This window comes from Cucurbita pepo, chromosome 19, assembly GCF_057944985.1.
Source record: "Cucurbita pepo subsp. pepo isolate OVF chromosome 19, ASM5794498v1, whole genome shotgun sequence".
Lineage (NCBI taxonomy): Eukaryota > Viridiplantae > Streptophyta > Magnoliopsida > Cucurbitales > Cucurbitaceae > Cucurbita > Cucurbita pepo.
Window position 1 is genome coordinate 10,049,634 of NC_141816.1, and position 18,821 is coordinate 10,068,454.

An 18,821-nucleotide genomic window follows, 5' to 3' on the forward strand; every position below is an offset into this window, starting at 1 on the left:
TCTCAAATGTCGAACAAATGACTCCAAAAAAAAAAAAAAAAAAAAAGAGTCACGCCTCGATCAAATATGATCATAAGTGCTCAAAGGGATCATAGGTGCTCAAAATGGACAATATCACTGGTGGACCAAATGATCCAATTTATTTTCACATATCAATCCAAGCTTATGTTTTGAATCTACAACTTCATACCCTTGGAAAAATAACTTCAAATTGCTATTTACAAGAACGTTAGGATTGTCATGGAAAAAATTAAACTATGTTATAGGTTCTCTAAAATGCAAACCATATGAAATGGGGTAAATGGCCAAGCAAGAACCAGACAAAGCCAAAGCATAGGACGCCTATACAAACTGAGTTTTGACACCACAGGGCTTCCTCATCACCGAGTTTTCATCCCCTTGCAGTTGAAACAAGGCTTTACTTGTTCAGATTTCCTGCAGCTGCAAACCAAAAGCAATCCAACATTTCAACCTCATAAGAAGCCGAGTTTGAAGTGGCAAATCATTAACAAGCCCAGAGCTCGCAGTAGAGCCAAGTACTTACAGGAGGAGCTTTGGACGTCCAGCCAGGAATGTTTTCAGAAACAAGGTTGATATACCTCTCCATAGCCACCTCAGGGGTCATGTTCCCCAGCTGCTTCCAAGCGTTCCTTGAATCCAATTTAACAAAGCGAACAAAAGCCTTAGAACTCAAGATTAACAAATAGAAACCATTCATTAAATCAGTACTACTGTATCCAAAATGGAAGCTCATATGCTATATGAACTAAATATTTTCAATTTATTCTTAAAGCAGTTAAGTTTTGATCTTCTGTTCATGAATTGCCGGCTTTGAAACAAACAACTCAACAACATTGAAGTCAATAATTCATCCAAATTCCCGACCATCCTTACTATCATCGGTATATGCAAACGAAAGTTGTTGGTCTTTAATTATAACATTACAATTATTTTGAAGGATGTGTTTTCTACTACTGGCTACTTCTCCATGATGCAACTTTTAGAGAGAATAGAATCCTGTAGTTGCAATGTGCATTGTAATAAATACGATCTTTTAGTCTACAGTTTCAAGAACATTTGATACATTCTTGACAGCGAAAAATTCCCACAAAATAGTAACGATAATGGAATTGCAGGAAGATCATGACAGCCGAATGAACAATAAGAAACACAAAATCGAAGAAAATAAGAGAAGTTTACCATACCATTTGGATCGAGCTGAGATCTTCAAAGCCAATGGCGGTGGTTCTCTACAAGAGCCCTCCATAGCAATCTTGTGAAGTCCGCTCAGCCTCATCTTCAATTCATCGCCAAAATTAGGATCCTCGGTATCATGAATCTTCACAAACTTCACTACGGCTTCAAATTCCTTCTCCAATTCAGTTCTATCAATTCCCACCCAATCGTCATCCTCGACGGAAATCACCTCCGCCGATCCTTCCTTGGTTACTCCACCGGATTTCTTGCTCCGATCACTCTCAAACTCCTCGACTTCAACGCCGTCGCGAACGTTCTCCTCATCCCGATAGGTTCTTTCTTCACCACTGGCCCTATCAGCACTTTCATCGATCACCTTCTCCGCAACGTCTCCGCCACCATTATCGGAATCGCTCTCTTCTCCTTCCACAACCCTCACAGAGTCGGTCACCGCATCATCGCATTTACTCCCAGCTTCACCTCTCGATTCAAAGATTCCGGTGGAATTCCCCTGTTTCGATTCGCATTTACTTATCTCATCGCCACCGACAAAATCCTCAACAACGACGCTAGGTTTATCACTTTTCAGATTATGGATTCGCGATCCAAACCCGAAGTCAAATCCAAACGGAGACAATTCTTCACCGGCTGAATCCCTGGAAAGAAACTTACTGACAATAAAGGAAATAAGAAGAGGAAGACTAACGGTTAGCACAAGTTCAAGAAAAAGCTCCATAGCTCAACACAGAGATGGAGGAATCCGGTAGACGAACGGCGGAATCAGCAGCGATCGTGGGAAAGAGATTAGACAGATAGAAAGTAATGAAGATCGAGATAAGAGATAGGAGAAAAGGAAGGGAATTATGGAGGGACAGAGCAAAGTATATTCGAGTCCGCACCAGCATCGGGCCCATGATGCTATCGATCGTTTCAAAAGCAGGGCGTTGTAATTGAGCCCTTTCACCAACCGGGAGCGACGATCAGGCCGCTGCTGTTTACTGACGCCACTTTGTAATCATTGCCGAAACCACGAGCTCACGATCGTGTATGAATTTTAAATTTCGGCGCTCCAAAATAAATAATTCATTTCGAATTCAATAATTCTAACCAAATAAAAAATGTTTAAATTTTTAATAGAATATATATAAATTTAAAGTTAAAATTATTAGAATATTAAATTTATGGATTAAATATAAGCAAATTACGTTTTAAAATTAAATTTGTAATTTAATTGGGTGACGTTTATCCGGGTGATTTGATCAATATGCACGTGACAGCTACAGCTATAAGATGAACGCACCACATTATATTTGCGCCTTCCGTGTTTCGACCCCTTCCAAGCGAAGACGCTATCTTCCTCGAATTAGGGCTACTCGTGAAAATGGGAGGGGGGAACGGGCAGAAAGCGAAGATGGCTCGCGAGAAGAACATGGAGAAGCTGAAAGCTTCTAAGGGCGAGTTTTCTCTATAACTCTTCGCCTTTATTTCTTTTTCGGATTACTTTTACTGGTTTCTGAGTGAATTTCTTGAACTCTGTATAGTTATTTTGTTCTTGATATTTATTAAGTGGCGGCTCTGTTAGGGTGTGAAATCACTTAAATTGATTATCGTGCGAGAGAGAGAGCTATTGAGTTAATTTTATTAATCGGTTATTCGGGTTAAATTTGAAGATTTTGTTTGGTCTGTTGTTATCAGGAAGTCAGCTCGAATCGAACAAGAAAGCAATGTCTATTCAGGTATGTTTTGACAATGTTTGATGCTAATTTGTATGAAAATAGCTGAATTAGTTCTTATATTGATGCTAATTTATATGCCATGTCGTCTTTTGTTTGTGTTTATAGGAATTGTTTCTTCTTTCTTCCGCTTGTACATTAGTTTCTTGCTTTTTTTGTACAGTTTGATGTTTCAGAATTGTCTTTTTCTTTTTCTTTTGAGCCACATTTACACATTCAATAGAAGAGTTTCTTCGATTCGATTGTCAGGGTACCTTGTATGTGAATGGAAGGATGGCGTCCAATTATTAAGTTAATCTTTCAGTTCTCTTCATGAACTTATCATTAGTGTTGTAGACTATGAATTTGGTATCTGTAAAGCCTGCGATTTTCTGAGCCCTATGTTATTCTTGCACGTAGAGAATTCAAAAGAATGTTATAGGCAGTGGATGCTACTGTTTTATGACATTTACTCTTGATTTGTTCTTTATTAAGAACATTTACTCTGATTTGGTTCTTTGGTAAGAACATTTCCTATGAAACTGATTGCAGTGCAAGGTATGCATGCAAACCTTTATCTGCACCACATCAGAGGTCAAATGCAGGGAACATGCGGAGGCAAAGCACCCAAAAGCTGATGTCTATACTTGTTTCCCACATCTTAAAAAATGAAAGAATAAACAAGAAAGAACAGTGTGAAGGAGGCACGTTCCAGTAGCAACCTCCTTGCCCATGTTTACCTGTGATTTCTGGACTGTGTTTGCGTGCCAATTTAGTATGTACTTTGTTTATGGTCTTGCTCATGTATCAGAAAACCGGCTTTGGATTAATATATTAATGATATGTTTTCCATGGTCTTATTGAACTGGCGTATTCTACTAACTGATTCTTAGATGGTTTTCTTTAGATTCTTTATCGAATTTACGTGTTTGTTCTGGTGTACTTCGAATTTTCTGTGATTTCTGGAGAAATAAGAAAAAATGAATTCAACCAATGGTGAGTACCATTTTAGATTTAACATCTGTTTTCATGTCTATTAAATATATGGTTGCATTATATGCTAAATTATTTTTTTTTATCAGTTTAAAAGGTATCAATTCTAATGAAACTTCGATTATCAAACTTACAACGTGACCTTAAATTAATGATATTGAAGGAACAGATAATGAAGAATCAGGCAATAGTACAAGCACTCATGCCTTGAGAATTTGCACGCAATATATAGTTTCTCCAAAACAAGGATAAGCTCGTAGCACGCTCGACGAAATAATGTCCTTTTTTAGCTTTGGTTTCTTAAACTACAATACAGGGAGCTCATATTTCTTCGGTAAAACTAATACTTAGACATAAATCCATAGCCCATATCACACTTTAGTTTATGCTGATGCTCCGCTTAATCTAATTACTACTGTGTTCGCATCCTGCTACTCTCAGCAGCCCTCACTTGGGAGAAATATGGGTGTGCCTGCAACAGAAAACAGGCCAGCAAACTATTAACATCAACGAAAAGCCTAATCAAATATCAAGCCTCAAGTTTACAAGCCAGGTGAACTATTTATGTAATGAAAATTAAAAATGGAATTAGATTAGAAATCAAGGAAACTCTCTCGAAATCAAAATCAGCAAAATACATCTCTACTCTTAATTGGGATGAAATATAAGTATACAACATTAGTAGTCCTCAAATCCATGGAGTTACTACGGCTATATCAAAAGGGTAAAAAAATGCAAATACATGTATATATCATCCTTGATTGAATCTAGAAAAGGATCCACATACAAATATGTATATTATAACCTGGCTGTTTTGGAAAATCAAATGGTTTAGGAGGAAAAGAAACATAGGTTCCAAGCAGGTTTTGATTAGGACTTATGAGAGGGGAATATGATCAAGAAGCTCTTAATTGGAAAATGTGATGGGGCAAAATTTAAATAAGAGAGCAAATACCATGGCTTCTCTAGCCGTAAGCCTGTCCTGGTGATCATATCGAAGAAGCTTATCAAGAAAATCAATAGCCTGCATCCAAGAAGTGAACATTCCAAGTTAGAAGAATGTTGAATATTTTGAGGGACATTTCTTTATAGTTCTGTTGAGAATTTTTCAAGTATGTTCCGTTCTTTTCAGCTTAAGGATTTCTCTTACTCTTCTCTTGAAAATATTCATTCAGTTTAGTATAAAAAAGAAAAAGATTCTATGTCAGTGAAATAACATAACAATTAACTGATGATAGGTTATAACATTGCCTTCTAATTAATAAACATGAGATGGATTACCTCTGGAGAAACAAGATGTTGATTGTCTGCATTGATAAATTTAGACCACAGCTTCCTGCTATGCCTGCAGAAGTACATGTGAATAGAATTTCAATAATATAAATTTCCATTACTATTTTTAAAATAGGCATGGGTGTCCAAGGCAATAAATAAATGCATTTCTTGACCGAGCTCGTAACTGAACTCTTTTTTTTCCCTGAAAAGACACAACTGAACAATATTTGACCCTAGAACTCTGTAGAATATTAACATCCTGGGTAGGTAGGCAGGTTTCCACCAAAAAGTTGTCCGGTAGGCTTAAAATTTATAAGCATCTGTATTAAAACTTCCTTGAACTTTTGAATGCCCAAAAGTTTAATCCCGCATTCAATACAACATATTCTACAAGAAAATTGATCATAGCTTTGATTAACGACTTCTCTGTGCCAATAGTTAGAAGCCTTTGTTTTTTTAGAATTCACAGAACTGATTTCTTATACGCAAGATCTTGTTAAATGTTACACACCTCCCAACAAGTGCATCAAGTTGAGGATCGAGCTCTAGATTATACTTGTTCAAATATGCATTCAATTCATCTGTCCCAAGAACCTGAAATTGCATCCAGACCCAATAGTTATTTTCTCTATTCAGAATCTACTGACTATTAAAGAGCAACAAGAGAAAATAAGTGACATTTTCACCAACTTTAAATACATTACCTTTGCAATTTTTACAAGCTGGTCGTGATTGTCATGACCATAAAAGAAAGGTTCCTTGCGAAAAATCTACAAGAGAACAGACATGGAAACACTAGCTCAAGTACAAATTAAGGGATGCTTCATGGTTTGCCAAGTTCAAAATCTTTAGAAAAAGAAAATTTCTCACCATTCCAGCAAACATGCAACCAAGGCTCCACATGTCCAAAGAATAATCATAATCTTGCAAATCAACCAGCAATTCAGGACCTTTAAAGTATCTGAGAAAATAGATATATATTTCATCAATTGACAAAAAAATTAAACAAGCTATCTCACCTTGAGGCACTCTTCGTAAAAGAAAAGAAATTAAACAATTGACAAAATATATTATCTGAGAAAAATTAAACAACCAGCAATAGTATCTGAGAAAAACAAAAGAGGCACTCTTCGTAAAAGAAAAGAAATTAAACAATTGACAAAATATATTATCTGAGAAAAATTAAACAACCAGCAATAGTATCTGAGAAAAACAAAAGAGGCACTCTTCGTAACTTCAAATAAAATGGCAACATATCTCACCTTTTTCACAATAAAAGAAAAGAAAAAGAAAAACATGCTTTCATTAGAAAAAGACGAAGAATACACGAGGTTAAAAAAACAACAAAAACAAGCTAACAGAATAAAACACCCCAAAGAAACAAGCTACACAAAAAAGGGGTCCAATTGAAAAGGACCAAACCTAGAGGATAATTACAAACAGCTTTACTCACAGATGCCCAAAGGCCAACGGGAAGTGTTAAAATAAACCTATGATGGAAACAGGTGTTTTTCAGCATTTAACTAAACCTATGATAGAAAAATTCCAATAGTGTTTTCAGGCATTAGCATAAATGAATAAGCTACTGAACAACCAAAATCTCAAAGAATCTAATATCTGGGGTAAAAAACAACTTAATGATTCAAAAACCTAATCACACAAGGTACAAGCATTTGGATTTGGTCGAGTTATAAAGTTCAATTTGGTTTAAGTTGATTCATGGTTTCTAAAATTGGTTTGGATTGAAGCAAACCGAATTTGTGTAAGAAAAAAATTATTAGTTCAGTTTACAATGACGTCAGTTAAATAAGCAATTATTCCTGGGACACACTCTTTTTCAAATATTTTCTTTTCAACACCTTGTCTAACAATGTTTAATGCAAATGACTAAATTCATTGGATGTTACCTTGAGGCCACACGAACATTATATTCCTTGCCAGGATGATAAAATTCAGCAAGGCCCCAGTCAATCAAGCGAAGTTTTCGCAACTCATGATCTATCATAACATTATGAGGTTTGACATCCCTGTGCATAATCCCTTGAGAATGGCAATAATCCAATGCCTGTATTTAAGACATGGATGCATCATATTACTGAGAAGAGCCATACAAAAGATAATTAAAGAGAAGACCTTATATTTCAGAATCCCAACACTGTTCTTATGGTTAGCAAGATAGACATACTTGAACCAAAAGGAGAGTAGCAACAAAATAATGGTTTATACCAACACCCCCGCAGTAACAAGTTAAAGATGAACAGCTCTCGGCCAATCAGCTTCATTAAATCATAACCCTACTGAAAAAGCAGTAGCCTCATAGAAGTGGTTCAATTTCCTTAGCATAATAATACCCTTACCCATGCCCCAACTAGTTCCTGAACCAAAAAGGACAATTCAAACTTCTAAAATATACACAAGTCTTCATTTGTAGTGATCGCACCATTAGAGGTTGAAAGAGAGAATGGAGAGCTAACATACAAATATACCCTTGTATGCTTACCTTCAAAAGTTCATATATGTAGTAGCGTACATCGTAATCAGTCAGTGTCGGATAAAGTACTTTGAAATCTGTGCTGTTCACATGCTCAAAAATCAAGCTCGGTGTTTTTGAATGCTGATCTCTGACAATATCAAAAAGCTTCACAATGTTTGGGCCTCCACAGAGATTCTGAAGTATTTTTATCTCTCTCTTAATCTGCAAAAGATCAATTGAATCTTGAAATCTGTATCTGAGATCTGAGATGATCTCAATAAACATTCAGATCTCAAAGAAGAACTAGTAGCATCACAATAAAGCAATGTTCCACGGCATTGTTGGACACATTTTAGTTAACAGACAGAGGCCAGAGTAACATTATCTTTCCCATTATAACAGCCAAGGAAAAATTTACTAAGAGTGATCTTATAAGAGATAAATTGTAATTACATAGGCCATCACGGCATTTCCCATCTAAACTGATAGGGACAACCGAAACATACCTTCTTCTTCTTAACCGGTTTAAGTATCTTGATTATGCACCGCTCGTTGTTGTTAACATTTATTCCCTCAAATACCTCACTATATTTTCCTCTTCCCACTTTCCGGACAACCTCATAATCATCTTGATCACTGGGTTAAGAGGGAAAAGAATGAAAACCAGTAAAAAAATCATGAAAACAAGCTCAAATATTGAACCAAAAGTTCAAAATAATAGTACAGCAACAAATTTCAATAATTAACAACGAATGCTCCAGATTCATCCTTCTTTTGATTGGAAAAGAAGTTGGTAAAGCAAACTTAGATCCAGTTTTACCAGGTAAAGTCTCAATAAGCTACGCACAATCAACTGGCCCAATAATTATGTTATAGATCATGCAGTGCTGATTTGCATACTCAGAAGGGGATAGTATCCCAACAATCAAGAGACCTGAAATCAAGTCGCCCCCCCCCCCCCCCCCCCCAAAGAAAACCCACGTAAATCTTAGGGTTTCAAACTTACCCCCACTGAACGGCAAGAGATTCATAATCCCAATAGTCCTTGGGGCGCAGAACATTAACATCCGTATAAACACGAGCTTTAGACATGGGTGGATAGCTCGAGCCCACTAATCCGATCGGAGTGATCTTATCGCCCAGACCAGTCCCAGCAGAGTTGAAGAAACTGACGTCGGAAGGAGGTGGAAGGGGAGGGGAACGGAAGGTTGGAGAGTGGGCGACCGGAAGATGGAAAGCGAAGACGACACACACTAACAAAAGGCGGAGGCGGCGACGGAGGGCCTGAAGGCGCGCATGGTTCATGTGGCGGACAACCACGCCATGAGAGAAGGCCCGCGCTTCGCAAAACCGCGAAGTCCAAAGAAGAGAGAGAGAGAGAGAGCGGTAAGGCTGAAGTGGCTAACGAATTATTGCAGTGTTCGACGCAGAGTTGCGTGTCACAGTATTTCCATTTTCCCTTCCAATTTACAACGCTGAGGAGACTTGAGAACAGTAGGCAACTTCCGGAAAAGTTTCCCCAAAAAATAATAAATAATAAATATCTTACTTTTTTTTTTTTTTTTTACTTTTTTGTATATTAAATTTTTTTAACCAAAAAAAATATACGATAATACTCCAATATTTGACGAATTTAATGGGTCAACTTTTTTTATATAAAATTAAAAATTTATGAATTCATAACATACCTTTCAAAGTTTAAATATTATTCAACATAAAATAAAAAAAAGTAAAATTTTCATTAATTTTTAATACATTAATCTTTGTATTTTACGCTCATCCGAAAAGGGAAACCCCAAAGAGAACAATATCTACTACCGGTGGATATGAGTTGTTACCAATGGTATTAAAGCCAGACACCGGACGATGTGTCAACCTTCTCGCTGTGGGAAACCCCAAAGAGAACAATATCTACTACCGGTGGATATGAGTTGTTACCAATGGTATCAAAGCCAGACACCGGACGATGTGTCAACCTTCTCGCTGTTCTCCAAAGGAGGTAGACACGAGGCGGTGTGCTAGTACAGACACTAGGCCCAAAGGAGGTGGATTTGGGGGCGGCCCCACATCGATCGAAGGAAGGAAAGAGTGCCAGTAAGGACGCTGGGTCTCGAAGGAAGTAGATTGTGACGTCACATTGGTTGGAGATGAGAACAAATCACCTTTGGGTGTGAAAACTTTCTCCTACTAAAAGTATTTTAAAGTCTTGAGTGGAGCCCAGGAAGTCTGGAGCTAATTGTGAGCCTGAGTGGTTATACTCATAATTTTTAATATTCTAGAAAATCTCTTGGTTACAAATAAACAAACTAAATAAAAAATCAAAATAGACAAAAATAAAAAAAATCGCATCCTATCAGAAGAGATAGCAACTGGATTGAAAGAATATTGCAGGAGACAAGTTTTAAAAAAACATTGCCCAATATTTATATATATACATATATACATATACATACATATATATATATACACACACATATCTGCCTTTGCTTGCATCATCTACCTTTCCTTGTAGATCCTCAAACAGCTTTAGGCTGGAGTTGCTCAAAATCAAAAACCTCAAACATGAGACGTCTCACATCAGGCTTTCCATGAACAGCATAAGAAAGTCCATGAAGGGCTTGCTGAACAGCCGTGGTTGCTGGGTTTCGAAGCCTCCAGTTGTTCTCGTATGCATCTTCAACTTGTTCCGAATACACGATAAGTTTATGAAGATACTTCTCCCTCAAATACCGCCCGCAAAACTTGTTCATCACCAAACGCCGGTGATTCTCCTGCAACCACTTTCCCGGAGCATCTAAATGCTTCATCAACAATCTCTCCGCCATTACGATATCCTACAACGAAGAACACACTCAGACCGAACTTTTAGGAATCACGACTCTCCACAATGATATGATATTGTCCACTTTGAGCATAAGCTCTCATGGATTTGCTTTGGGCTTCCCCAAAAGGCCTCATTACCAATGGTGATAGTATTCCTTACTTATAAACTCATGATCTTCCACTGAATTAACCAATGTGGGACTCACTCCTAATAATCCTCAACACAAACACCACAAGTAGACAGGATGTTGATGGAGAGAAAGGAGGAGTATGATCTCTCCTTAATACATGTAAACGATCTTACCTGGATCTTTTGGCCGAGGTATTCTAATCGTTCGTAGCAGAAACGAGAGTGCTCGAACTTGTATTTTGATGGGTGCAAAAAGCAAAGCTGCATTTGATTAAGAAATTGCCTGAGATTTTCTTGATTAACAGGATTACATTGATCTATATCAAGCATCAAGCAAACGTTCTACACTATACACATTGACAAATTATCACTCCACAGATAAGGTGTAATTACCTGCAATCCAAGTCCGAGTTCGATATTTCGTGCTTCGGTGATGTCGGGAATTTTATCTGTAACAGGAACGGGGTATCCTAGTGCCTTCATGACTTGGGGACGACTATCATAATCCCATATATTACCCCGGAATCGATGCATGCCAGGCGGGACGCAGGCTCTGAAGAGCCTAGGGTGGGCAAATAGAGCATCTTCTGGAGGCTGAAAAACGAGGGAACGAAAACATGATTACAAGAGTCGATTTCATCCAATAGAAAACGATATCGTTCACGAAAACTTGCCTTATAAGTAATCATATCTTGCCAGCTGATCTTCTTGTCCTCGAATTCAACAGAGACATAATCTACATCTTCAAGTTGCCTGCGTAATCTCGGTTCACATTCCTCTGAATCGGGATCCATTCCGAACACTTCGAAAAGGACCCGATACACTTCTGGCATTCCGAAACATAAATATATTGCCCCGAACAATGCCCAAAATACAGATCTGCTTGAAGTAAATAAATATTAGTTTCAAATTGTTTGATATAATACATTGAATCAGTGTAATAGAAAGAGGAAAGATGGAAATTTTAAGTTATTAATCTACTCAAGTAGTAATAACATGATTAATGATTAGATATTGTCCTCTTTGTGCTTTCTCTTCTGAAAACGTGTTTAGGGAGAGGTTTCCACACTTTTATAAGGAATGTTTCATTCTCCTTCCAACCAATGCGAGATCTCACAATCCACCCCCTCAGGGGACCAGCGTCCTCACTAGCACATTGTCCGGTGTTTGACTTATTTGTAACAGCTCAAGCCCACTGTTGGTAGATATTGTCCTCTTCGGACTTTCCTTTCTAGGCTTTCTCTCAGGGTTTTAAAACGCGTCTACTAGAGAGAGGTTTTCACATCCCATAAGGAATGTTACGTTCTCCTCTCCAACCAATGTAGGATCTCACAATACATGTTTCGCTATATCAACCAATAGTACATGTTCCATCATCCAAAAATGAGACTTTGACGAATCATGCAAACTAAGTACACAAGTCGGTACAGAAAATCCGATCTCCCAAGTCCCACCATAATACCAGGCTTCACAGGGTCGAATCTTTATCCTATATGTGATCCCGTGACAAGTGATATCAAAGCCAGATTTGCCGAAGCCAAGCTGGTAAAAAATAACCATATTAGCCTGAAATAAGTTTGTGAAAGACAAACGAATTTGGAAAGACGCCACATTCATGGAAGGAGTTCATAACCTGTGCACAGTAGGTGTGAGGAAACAGAAAAAGACGCAAGGTGCCAGGTTCACAAATAGTTAAGCTTCACAAAGAGTCGACCCCGTGACACAACGCCACCTAAATAACCTTTAATAAGAATCACGGTATTCCAAATGTTCCAACTTAACCTATTACACGATCCAAGGCCAAGAAGATTCAACAAACATTCCTCCTTCTTTTGTAGATTCAACAAACATTCTGAATATTTGCACGGTTGAAGTTGGAAAACTTTAAAATGTCAAATGGTTAAAATTGACTTCGTCTTTCGTGGAGATTAGAGGGGATCGGGATTGTATCCCGGCCATAAACGTCTTTAGTCGGGAGACTATAAATACCAACAATATGTTATGTAAAAATAAGATTGGGGAATGAATGAAATTGAATCTCGAATTGAGACGTTTTCCTTAGAAATCCGAGCATCAATTTTGCCATTTCTAAGTTTCAAGTCATTCTTGGGGTAGAATTGCCGAGTCATTCAATCAAGCCTTGATCAAGTTCGATTGCGGGTGACTCAATTTAGAACAAGGTTACAAATCTTGCTTCTAGATCTTCCATCTTGAGAGGTAATCTAATTCTAGCCTTATCTTTTGGTTGATCCAAATTTCCAGGTGTTAATTACTCCGATTCAAGGTTCTTGCTCCAACAAAAGCTCGGATCATTGGGCTGAGGATTAGGGTTGTCTTATCGACCTTAAATTATGGCTTTAGGCCACATTTTCAGTTTTCACTCAAAGAACCTCCTTAACATGGTCTCTTCTTGGTTTTATGCAGCATTATCTTCACTAAATGGATTTGCCATCTATATAAAGAAACTCAAAGTCCACAACCATCAAAACTCACTAACTTTGGATTTCCAGGACCAGCAACTATGCACAAGGCATTATCATCATATTGCATAATCAGCTTCCCATATTTTGTGATGCTTCTCAAACTTAATATAAAGCTTAACACATCAATGACAGAACTCTCAAATCACTTAAAGCTCAAAACACTATATCTTACAAGTATCTTACTCATAGCATGATTAAAAAAGAAGCATTAGAACCAATGAAAAGACAATACCATACTTACTTACTTCACAGGAGGTTCACGGTCCTTCCTGATCATCTTATCCATATCATCATATGGGAATATCAAGTTCTGTAAACTGGCAGCCTTAATCCACTTTGGAAGGTTCCTCTTCCCAATTAACGCAAAAACCCTCTCCCTCATTGGACCCGGCGACTCCCTCGGATACCTCTGTAAAAAATACTCTGCTAACGCCAATTCGAGCACATATTGCCCCAAAAACAAAAGCCTGGAGTGCCCTGATCTTATGTGTCGTGCCTTTGTTCTTTCGCATGAGGGATGCTGGAAGGCCAAGTATAAGAGAGTGTCAAATTGTTTTGCGGGATTGTCGTCTCCATAACTATCGGAGGGATCAAGGGGGTATCCAAGGGCTTGTTTGGCTTCCAGCAAGTACTCGTCCATCCAAGTTTTATCGGCATTGTTAAGCCACGAAGATGGTAAACAAGAACTCAATAATGGGAATGATTTAAGGGTTAATTGAGGGCTATTGAGAAACCTTTCCGCTAATTTCTTATCATCCAGTGGCGGCCGAAGAATATACCTTCTTGGGGGCACCTTTTTCTTCGGAGAAGTGGCTCGTTTTCGCTCCGCGAGCTCTTTTAGCAGTCTCTGAGGGTTGTTTTGGGGCAATTCTTGTTGTGGGTCGACTGCAACTGCAAAAATACGCAAATTTCCCGATGTGGGGTTCGGGAAATTGAGACTATTGGGGTGAAGTTTTACAATAAATGGAGTAAAAGAAGACGAGAAAGAGTAATTAGTCGAGGATGACGGTTTAACAAAAGAAGAAGAAAGCTCCATTGGTGGTGGATACTGAAGATAACGCTGAGTGGGTTTATACGGAAGGTCGAGGGCCGAGCATTTAGAGCTTCGGCTACAAGAAAGTGGACATTGCCGGGTGGGGTCGGGCAGATCCTCCCTCCGAAGTGGAATATTTTGCCCTTTGTTGCAGAGCGTTGGGAGGGGTTTGGCGGTAGAAGAGGAATGGATAGGGTGCGGGGAGAAAGTGCTCACTGTGTATGTGTAAGTGTTGGAAGATGAAAGTACCACGGCTAATTTAGGAATGATCATGAAATAGTAACTCCATTGGCATGAGGCCTTTTGGGAAAGTCCAAAGGAAAGTCACAACAGTTTATGCTCAAAGTATACAATATCATACTATTGTAGAGAGTCGTGTTCATCTAACATGATATCAGAGTCATGCCCTAAACTTAGTCGTGCCAATAGATCGGTAAATCCTCAAATATCGAAGAACTCCAAAAGACAAAGGAGTCAAGCCTTGATTAAGGGGAGGTGTTGGATGATGAAAGTTTGCTTCTAGGGAAGTCCAAGGCAAAGCCATGAGAGCTTATGCTCAAAATGGACAATATCATACCATTGTGTAGAGTCGTGTTGGTCTAACCGAAGTTACTTAAATACTGTAATGTAAAGTCACTTAAATATTGTAATGTAATAAAATGTTGAAGCTATAAGATATGAGTAAGGTGATTTCTTTAAAAAAAAAAAAAAAAAAAAAAAAAAAAAAAAAAAAAAAAAAAAAAATGATGGAATTTTTTAGAGCTGCTTTAAATGTCTGTAGCAATGGTTGGATTTGATTTTAGCTAAGATTGGGAATCATTACGTGAGATCCCACATTAGTTTGAGAGGGAACGAAACATTTATTATAAGAGTGTAAAAAAATTTCTCTAAGAGACTTTAAAATTAATTGGCTAAGGGTATTAAGCAAGTCAAAAGCAGACTCTATTATAGTTTAATTGAAAACAATATCGTAATTGGATATTCTAATTTGCTTAATTACCATAAATACAGTCATTCCAATTGCTTTAACAATTTAATTTGATTTAGGGGTTCAATTTCTCCATTCACATTAATCATAGCTAGAAATACAAAAGTATTTACACATCAACGTCTCCATATACAGCAAGAGATGAAGAAGAAACTTAAAAACAACTAAACATCAATTTCCCCTGTTGATTAGTCAATGAGAAGCAATCAAAGATCTTCTCATATAATTTCATTCAAATAATATTTTTTTCCCCTTGAAAATTAAGTCATGTTAGGGCTCACAACTTGAAAAGGCCAAGGAGGGTAATCCAGCATCATCTTCTTCTCACCCTTATGACTTCCATTTTGGTAGCCTGAAGAATTTTCAATCACTCCCAACACCTCCATTTCCTGACCCTTAAGTACTTGCTTTGAATCCCTACGTCTTCCCTCATGGCTGGACCCTGTTGAAGAAGAAGAGTGGGTTACTCCTGAATCTGAAGTATTGTAACTCGAAGGCCCTAAAGTAAGTTCTAGTTCGTTCTCGTTTATGGTCTGCAGAGCTCCACTGCTGGATTCTGTTTGATCATCTTCAGCAGGCTGTTCCAAATCTATTTTGACCGAATGAGTTGTTGATGATCTATAGTAAGTTTTTGCATCCTGTTCATAAATTTGTCGGAAACATATCTCATTCCTTTTATCCCAACTCTCTGGATTCCATCCACTTTGCCTGCTTTTCTCCATGTTTTTCATCAATGTCTTTTGGGTTCGATAAAGCCGATGAAGTTCATGTACCTACAATATGCCTTCCCAAGCTTAGAACATGAATAATAGATTAGGAGATGATAAGGAAAAAAAAAAACCCAAACGGAAAATGACTATCAATCCAATCCATCCATTGCCATGGCACAAAAAATTCAAAGCACCCATTAAAAGAAAAGGGGGAAATACTATCAAAATTATGGATCCAGTTGAATCAGATCTTGTTAAGATGGGCAGATTGAAAAAACCCAGTGGTAAAAATGAAGAGATTCATCATTTAACAGTTCAATAATTGCATGGCTGTTTTGAACTCAAAACCAAAAGAATAAAAGGCAAATTGAAGATCAAAATTGGGGAAAAACCTGTTGTTTGAATGTTTCTTCATGCTTTAACATAGCCATCCTCATGAACTCCTTTTCGTTTACCTCAGGCAGCTTTTCCATTGGGATTTTAGCTGCTGCAGTCGTGAATCTAGTCTGAGGAATAAAGAGAAAAAAACAGAAAGAAGACTATCAATAAAAAAGGAAGCGGCTCAGAAATTCAGAATCTGCTACTGGAATAAATTCTTGCCTGAAAAATCATTAATCCAAAGGTCTCGAGTTTGATAAATAAATAAATATATAATATATGCCATTTCACTGTTCAACGGCATTACGAATTATGTATTGGGTAGCAATTCTATAATGAGGACAGAGGAGTACAGTACGAATGAATAAAAGTTTGTGATAACGTTTCATTGGTCTTTTGTTCGCTATCCAAAACACTCCCTATCTCATTCAGTCATTACGTCGAACACTTAATGCGCAACTCCCAAACAAAACAAAACAAAACAAAAAAAAAAAAAAAATCATTATACTCGATAAGAATTCGCTTCCATGGAAACTCTGTAATTCATTAAAACCGAACGAAGATCACCACTAATTACAGATTACAATGACGAAGTTGGATCGAACCTCGAATTCAACTCAGATCAATCGAAAGACTAACAAAAAGAAAAAAACGAAAGCAAACTAGAAAAAACCTATAGAATTACCTGAACAATAACCCGTAATCCAAACGACCGATCAGCAGATGGAATTGCAACTTGGCATGAACTTCAATATTTCAGAACACTGCAAAAGAAGTCAAAATCTAAGATGAAAAGGAGGATGACGAAGAAGAAGAAGAAGAAACTTCATATCCTCCAAGAAGTTCCGGCAAGAAAATCCTAATCCGTTTGCACAGAAATCGATGGAACATGGAGGACTCCACCATTCCGCTCAAAGCAATAGTGAATAAATAAAGGAAAGAGGAAGATAATATGAGCTGAAACAAAAAGATTCTCACTCGTTTACCCAGTGAAAAAGAAGGGAAGAAAAACAAGAACAGGAACAGGAACATGAACATGAACATGAACAGAAACAGAAACGTCCCCCAAGTTCTGCGATGTTTGGGGTCAGATTCCAGCCAATCTCCTTCAAGTTTCGTGAAAGATATGCTTCAGAAATAGGCAACACCAGCAGTGCACGAGATTCCAAGTACTTTCATATATATATAATTCACATCCTTAGCCCTTTCTTTTTTCTTTCTCCATATTTTATTCAGGTTTTCACATACTTTTAAGCCTAATTTTGATAACGACTTTCTTGGACTTTTCTCCAAGAATATTTCATCTTTTTACTAAAATAAAATTTGTCTTTTTTTTTTTTTTTTTTCATTTACATCTCAAATTTTAAAATTCATACAAAAAAAAATCTAAGATAAATAATATTATCTTAATTATAAAGTTACAAAAATTATACAGAGAAGGACGAATCACATGCAAAGGAGAATTATAGGTCACGGAAAGAGTTAGTTTAAATTGTATGTATTAGAATCTTGTATTATGAGAAATAAATGTCAGATAATTTAATGAAGATTTCATTGCAATGCTATGGCCCACCCACAAGTCGACAATGACCGTACCATTTAAGTTTACTCTAATCTTATGGTTCAAAACAAAATAATTAGATGGAGCTTCTTTAAAGTTATTGCCTATTTTCTAAATTAATGTTGATTGTTTTTTTTTTTTAATTTTATTATTGAATATAATTTAAATTTAAGGAAAGAGGATCCGGAGATTGTGTGTTGGTCCCTCCCTCCATTGGTCGGGAGCAGATCGTTGGTTGTCATGATATATATTTATGTGGTACCAACACACACCCCCACCTCAAAATAGACACGGAATCACGCCTTGCCGGTGTACGGAGGAGCATCCTTGTGTGACGGTGGATCCACCACCTTCACTTCAAATCTCCCACCCTTTCTTCAAACTTGGTCTGACTCGAACAATTTAAATAGAGTTTATATCTAAATCTAACTTTCAATATTTCGATAATAATGCTCATAGAGAGACGTGGGTTAATAAAATAAAGGGAGGGGGAGAAGGGAATCTTGTTGGGTTTGCTATATTGTCGGTGGATTGTGGGGACATACGATTTATGATCCACTCTGGAGTCAACACCCACGTCTTTCTGGCCCCCATCTACTATTCTCTCTTTCTCTCTCTTATTTCTTATTATTATTATTATTATTATTATTATTATTATTATTATTTTGATTAAACTTGGATTAACAATTATATTTAAAAGATTAAATGGGAATTATTGAAATAAATGAAAGATGGAGTGAAATTGGATAGTGGGCAATTATTGAAACAAGGGAATAGAAAAAGAAGTAGGTTGCTCCTACACGCAACAAAATAGATATTTTGGAGGGAATAACCAAAAGCCGTAGGCGTCATTCCAATCAAAACCAAAGACAAAAAGGAGGGGTGCCCTTCTTCAGGTTCATTCCTCGGTCGCGTCAGCTGCACCCTCACACGCACACTCACATGACACACTCCATTATCTTAAACATAAGCCATGTTATTGGAACGGGCACAACTTATTTATAGTTTGAATTAGTTATGAAATATATGATATATGTAATCATATAATAATAGTTAGGGAATATA

General features: G+C 37.3%; 5 protein-coding genes across 6 annotated transcripts; 1 reads left to right on the plus strand and 4 right to left on the minus strand.

Annotated features, from left to right (window-relative positions):
• Positions 1 to 96: 96 nt before the first annotated feature.
• Positions 97 to 2,241, minus strand: ACBP3 (acyl-CoA-binding domain 3). The gene is made up of 3 exons (XM_023661327.2): positions 1,206 to 2,241; positions 545 to 650; positions 97 to 441 (listed from the first exon to the last, which is right to left on the minus strand). Exons 1-3 carry the CDS (start codon positions 1,931 to 1,933, stop codon positions 427 to 429), a joined length of 849 nt encoding a protein of 282 aa, XP_023517095.2. The 5' UTR covers positions 1,934 to 2,241; the 3' UTR covers positions 97 to 426.
• Positions 2,242 to 2,495: 254 nt separating this feature from the next.
• Positions 2,496 to 3,774, plus strand: LOC111781033 (uncharacterized protein At2g23090). Its single transcript, XM_087120113.1, has 3 exons — positions 2,496 to 2,655; positions 2,897 to 2,933; positions 3,462 to 3,774. The coding sequence occupies exons 1-3, from the start codon at positions 2,579 to 2,581 to the stop codon at positions 3,579 to 3,581; spliced, it is 234 nt and encodes a 77-aa protein (XP_086976239.1). The 5' UTR covers positions 2,496 to 2,578; the 3' UTR covers positions 3,582 to 3,774.
• A 252-nt stretch (positions 3,775 to 4,026) lies between these two features.
• LOC111781573 (casein kinase II subunit alpha-2) lies at positions 4,027 to 9,080 on the minus strand. Its single transcript, XM_023662242.2, has 10 exons — positions 8,657 to 9,080; positions 8,157 to 8,286; positions 7,678 to 7,872; positions 7,085 to 7,242; positions 6,048 to 6,138; positions 5,882 to 5,947; positions 5,689 to 5,771; positions 5,184 to 5,247; positions 4,858 to 4,926; positions 4,027 to 4,374 (listed from the first exon to the last, which is right to left on the minus strand). Exons 1-10 carry the CDS (start codon positions 8,953 to 8,955, stop codon positions 4,315 to 4,317), a joined length of 1,215 nt encoding a protein of 404 aa, XP_023518010.1. The 5' UTR covers positions 8,956 to 9,080; the 3' UTR covers positions 4,027 to 4,314.
• Positions 9,081 to 10,001: 921 nt separating this feature from the next.
• Positions 10,002 to 14,312, minus strand: LOC111782176 (ribonuclease III domain-containing protein RNC1, chloroplastic-like). Its single transcript, XM_023662993.2, has 5 exons — positions 13,332 to 14,312; positions 11,278 to 11,482; positions 10,997 to 11,197; positions 10,778 to 10,864; positions 10,002 to 10,484 (listed from the first exon to the last, which is right to left on the minus strand). The coding sequence occupies exons 1-5, from the start codon at positions 14,120 to 14,122 to the stop codon at positions 10,167 to 10,169; spliced, it is 1,602 nt and encodes a 533-aa protein (XP_023518761.2). The 5' UTR covers positions 14,123 to 14,312; the 3' UTR covers positions 10,002 to 10,166.
• Positions 14,313 to 15,139: 827 nt separating this feature from the next.
• On the minus strand, positions 15,140 to 17,408 carry LOC111780910 (uncharacterized). 2 transcript variants are annotated; one of them, XM_087119875.1, is made up of 4 exons: positions 17,182 to 17,408; positions 16,881 to 16,959; positions 16,210 to 16,323; positions 15,140 to 15,880 (listed from the first exon to the last, which is right to left on the minus strand). In XM_087119875.1, the coding sequence occupies exons 3-4, from the start codon at positions 16,288 to 16,290 to the stop codon at positions 15,368 to 15,370; spliced, it is 594 nt and encodes a 197-aa protein (XP_086976001.1). In that variant the 5' UTR covers positions 16,291 to 16,323; positions 16,881 to 16,959; positions 17,182 to 17,408; the 3' UTR covers positions 15,140 to 15,367. The 2 variants fall into 2 exon arrangements, with proteins under 2 accessions (XP_086976001.1, XP_086976000.1); XM_087119874.1 differs by having other exon boundaries at positions 17,174 to 17,408.
• Positions 17,409 to 18,821: the final 1,413 nt, after the last annotated feature.

What these genes read in the sequence shown, in the direction of transcription:
- ACBP3 (XM_023661327.2), bottom strand. Translation starts at nt 1,933, where the DNA reads ATGGAGCTTTTTCTTGAACTTGTGCTAACCGTTAGTCTTCCTCTTCTT. An exon ending in ATCTCAGCTCGATCCAAATG is followed by an intron (nt 651 to 1,205) that starts GTATGGTAAACT and finishes ATTGGATTCAAG; the next exon opens with GAACGCTTGGAAGCAGCTGG.
- LOC111781033 (XM_087120113.1), top strand. Translation starts at nt 2,579, where the DNA reads ATGGGAGGGGGGAACGGGCAGAAAGCGAAGATGGCTCGCGAGAAGAAC. An exon ending in CTGAAAGCTTCTAAGGGCGA is followed by an intron (nt 2,656 to 2,896) that starts GTTTTCTCTATA and finishes GTTATCAGGAAG; the next exon opens with TCAGCTCGAATCGAACAAGA. An exon ending in AGAAAGCAATGTCTATTCAG is followed by an intron (nt 2,934 to 3,461) that starts GTATGTTTTGAC and finishes AACTGATTGCAG; the next exon opens with TGCAAGGTATGCATGCAAAC.
- LOC111781573 (XM_023662242.2), bottom strand. Translation starts at nt 8,955, where the DNA reads ATGAACCATGCGCGCCTTCAGGCCCTCCGTCGCCGCCTCCGCCTTTTG. An exon ending in AACCGGTTAAGAAGAAGAAG is followed by an intron (nt 7,873 to 8,156) that starts GTATGTTTCGGT and finishes GATCTTTTGCAG; the next exon opens with ATTAAGAGAGAGATAAAAAT. An exon ending in ACATATATGAACTTTTGAAG is followed by an intron (nt 7,243 to 7,677) that starts GTAAGCATACAA and finishes TCTTAAATACAG; the next exon opens with GCATTGGATTATTGCCATTC.
- LOC111782176 (XM_023662993.2), bottom strand. Translation starts at nt 14,122, where the DNA reads ATGGAGCTTTCTTCTTCTTTTGTTAAACCGTCATCCTCGACTAATTAC. An exon ending in GACCGTGAACCTCCTGTGAA is followed by an intron (nt 11,483 to 13,331) that starts GTAAGTAAGTAT and finishes TACTTCAAGCAG; the next exon opens with ATCTGTATTTTGGGCATTGT. An exon ending in AAGATATGATTACTTATAAG is followed by an intron (nt 11,198 to 11,277) that starts GCAAGTTTTCGT and finishes CTCGTTTTTCAG; the next exon opens with CCTCCAGAAGATGCTCTATT.
- LOC111780910 (XM_087119875.1), bottom strand. Translation starts at nt 16,290, where the DNA reads ATGGAAAAGCTGCCTGAGGTAAACGAAAAGGAGTTCATGAGGATGGCT. An exon ending in AAGAAACATTCAAACAACAG is followed by an intron (nt 15,881 to 16,209) that starts GTTTTTCCCCAA and finishes GGCATATTGTAG; the next exon opens with GTACATGAACTTCATCGGCT.